Consider the following 3,335-nt stretch of genomic DNA (forward strand, 5'->3'; position numbering starts at 1 on the left):
TGAATGGGCTGGCAGACAGGCATCTCCTGTGAAGAGCACAGGACGTGTTTGTTTGTCATTCTGAAGTCAACCACCATATTTGTTGTGGATAGTAGGACATATTTGTAGAGGGTTGCATAATAACCACAAGCACATGATTTATTATTCACACACACACACACACACACACACACACACACACACACACACACACACACACACACACACACACACACACACACACAATTTCTTTGTATAAAACAGTACCTATTTGCTTTAGAATTGTAGGCTCATTTAAGGATGAATAAAAAATGCTAACAAATCCTTTTATAAATAAGTAAATTGTTTAATTTAAATGTTCACTGTACACAGCACTTTGAAATGTATTTCATCTGAAATGATTATTGAATGTTTTTGCTACAGGCAGCTCTCAGCTAGCTGTACTTGGCAATTTCCCTTGTTACTATTTGACAAGCCAAGGTTAGAATCACTGGTCTGTCACCTGACCTGACCTTGACTGCTATTGTATGTAACTTTGTCTCTATTTTATTTTTTAAGGAAGAGGAAATGTTCCGACCAAACATGTTCTTCCTTCTGCTCCTTCCGCCCATCATCTTTGAATCGGGATACTCTTTACATAAGGTATTATTTATAGTGTCAAGATATAAAAGAAGGAATGACACGTTATGCATGTGATGTACTTAACAGTGCAAAGCAGTGTACATGTGACATAACATTGGTATTTATTTCCTATGCAAGATCAATTGGCTAACAATTACAAAAGTGAATGATATACAAATATGTAGAGAAAGAATCATAGCAACCAATAACTCACTTAAGAAATATTAACACACTCAAACGTTTAAAGTGCTTATGATTGTTGCAGCAATGGCTATGCTATGAAACTGCTCTCTTTCAGATATGCTCTGTCACAATTGTCATATATAATCATATCTGAGGTTTGAAACTCATTGGCAAATGCAAAAAGGTGGCTCCTACCATTTGATTATTTATAGATACATTCTGTTACATTATTCAAAAATGAAATTGTGTTTTTTTCTCTGTACATGTACTCTGCCCTACTTTTCATTTGACTGCTTGCCACATGTTATACACCATGTTATGTAAGTGTCATGCTACTGAAGCCTATGAATACTTGAGCTTTGTGTCCATGTATGTTCAGGGTAACTTCTTCCAGAACATTGGCTCCATCACTCTCTTTGCTGTGCTCGGCACGGCCATCTCTGCTTTCATCGTCGGAGGAGGGATCTATTTCCTTGGGCAGGTGAGGATTGTGTTTGTATCAGTCAACAACTCGGGGCCTGTTCAGAGAAAGAGTTTGAACCTTTTGACGCTAAATAAAATGTGTGTTGTTAATAGGGTGTGAAGGTGCAAATAGCTCCTAGCATCTTTACATTGTTCAGAATGTTTCTTGCTCTATGTGTTAACATACCAGAGCTCTTTGTTGCCACTCTGAAATGTGTGTCTGTGATTTTCTCAGGCTGGTGTGATCTATAAGATGTCAATGACTGATAGGTGAGTGTTAGTGTTCCCTTTCAACTTGCATTCCTTTTATAACAATAATTATAAAGTCTCTATGGATTCAACTTTTGTACTGCCAGGCTTTTAACATTAGAACATCTTTTTGTACAAATGACTTCAAAGGAAATTGGATATAGGTATTTCACAACAGCAACACCCACAGACTTGTTCAGTTCCAGGCAGCTGGATAATCCAGCTGCCAGATATGACTGTAACACACAAGCAGTGTGCCACGCCCCTCCCATGTGTTTATGTTGGATTTGTTCAATGATCGCATGTGTGTATCTTCATCGATACATAGTCAGTGTGTAACTTTGTGTCTTGGGTTCAAGCAGGGCTTTTCCATTTTCATTTCCTCTAGGAGGTTTCCAGTCCCATTTGTCTCTCTGTTTGTGTTTGTAAGCATGAAAACTGCTTAACCCATTTGAATGACATTTGTAGGGGACCCAGAACATGAGCCAAAAAATAACTGATTGGATTTTGGAAAGGGGAAGTCCCAAAATGTAAATTATTTCTGGTTTTATTCCTCTTTATTTGGAGGGGATTTTTTGTCTCAACACTGCATCTACACTTATTTTTGCCCACTCAGATTTTGTTCATTTTCTGGCATTTAACAGTAATTTAATCCAAATTGTGTGCTTGACATAAAGTCTAATTTAGTTTGTTTATTTTTTGCAGATAAATGAATAAAAAATAACAATTAAATAAAAGAAAGGAGTATTTATAATAACATGTTGTTGTTGCCATTTTACAAAGACCGCTATAACAGACAGTGTAAAGATTACATGAGACTTCCACCCTTGTACAAAGACCTAATATTCTGAGACAGGATTGAAGTATTCTCCAACATTATTGCAATTGTAAAATTAACAAATTGTAGGTCTGACCTCGCTGAGTAAAAACATGTGCTTCCTTGTTTGTGATGCATATCCTGTCTGCATCCTTCTGACCTCGTGCACTTACAGATTTTGTCCCTTTGTTGCCCATGTGTGTTTGTTTCTTAATTTTTATGTGCATGTCTTATTGCTCCTCTATAACACACTTCCACTCTCTTGCTGTAGCTTTGCCTTCGGCTCACTGATCTCAGCTGTGGACCCCGTGGCGACCATCGCCATCTTTAACGCCCTGGATGTTGACCCGGTCCTCCAAATGCTGGTGTTTGGAGAGAGCATCCTCAATGACGCCGTCTCCATTGTCCTCACGAAGTAAGAGTCTCTTTCTCCTTCCTCAGTGTTTGTTTGTTCTAAGGGGTAAAACCTCAAATTTGCCCATGCATGATATTTACACGGCTTTTTACTATCAGCAACTAACGAGACAAATATATTATTTTAAAAAACCTAAATTGTACCTAAAGTTCCCTATGCAGTCCCTTTCAAAGTATTTGGAGTTGAAAGAAATCCATAAAAAGCAGCATGAAGAAATATGGCGATGGTCTTCAAGATTTTTTTTATATTTGTAATCTTTATTTCATCACCACGCCACTACTATTAAGACTGTATATTAACCTCAAGGTGCGATTATCTGCTTTGATGCAGGAACCACCCTCGCAAACATTGACACACCTGTTCTTCTGTCAGCTGAGGTGCAGTGAGGCATAATCCAACCTTTTAACCCCACCTGCTTAATGCTGATTGGCCCTGACAGGACTTGAGATGAGAAAAGAACCAGTGACCTATTTTATCCCCATAGTTTACAAATGCAGAGAATGTGGGTACCAGTGTGTCAAAATGTGCTGAATGTGAAGTCCAAAATCTGGGACTCACACAGTTATCCGACTAATCTTCACAGATGAGGATTGTTGTTGGAATGCTTTC

General features: G+C 38.2%; 1 protein-coding gene across 1 annotated transcript; it reads left to right on the forward strand.

Annotated features, from left to right (window-relative positions):
* Positions 1 to 497: 497 nt before the first annotated feature.
* On the forward strand, positions 498 to 2,759 carry LOC104947287 (sodium/hydrogen exchanger 8-like). Its single transcript, XM_010773265.1, has 4 exons — positions 498 to 621; positions 1,163 to 1,264; positions 1,481 to 1,515; positions 2,583 to 2,759. Exons 1-4 carry the CDS (start codon positions 547 to 549, stop codon positions 2,728 to 2,730), a joined length of 360 nt encoding a protein of 119 aa, XP_010771567.1. The 5' UTR covers positions 498 to 546; the 3' UTR covers positions 2,731 to 2,759.
* The last annotated feature ends 576 nt before the right edge of the window (positions 2,760 to 3,335 follow it).

This window comes from Notothenia coriiceps, unplaced genomic scaffold (genome assembly GCF_000735185.1).
Source record: "Notothenia coriiceps isolate Sejong01 unplaced genomic scaffold, NC01 NC01_scaffold00012248, whole genome shotgun sequence".
Classification (NCBI taxonomy): domain Eukaryota; kingdom Metazoa; phylum Chordata; class Actinopteri; order Perciformes; family Nototheniidae; genus Notothenia; species Notothenia coriiceps.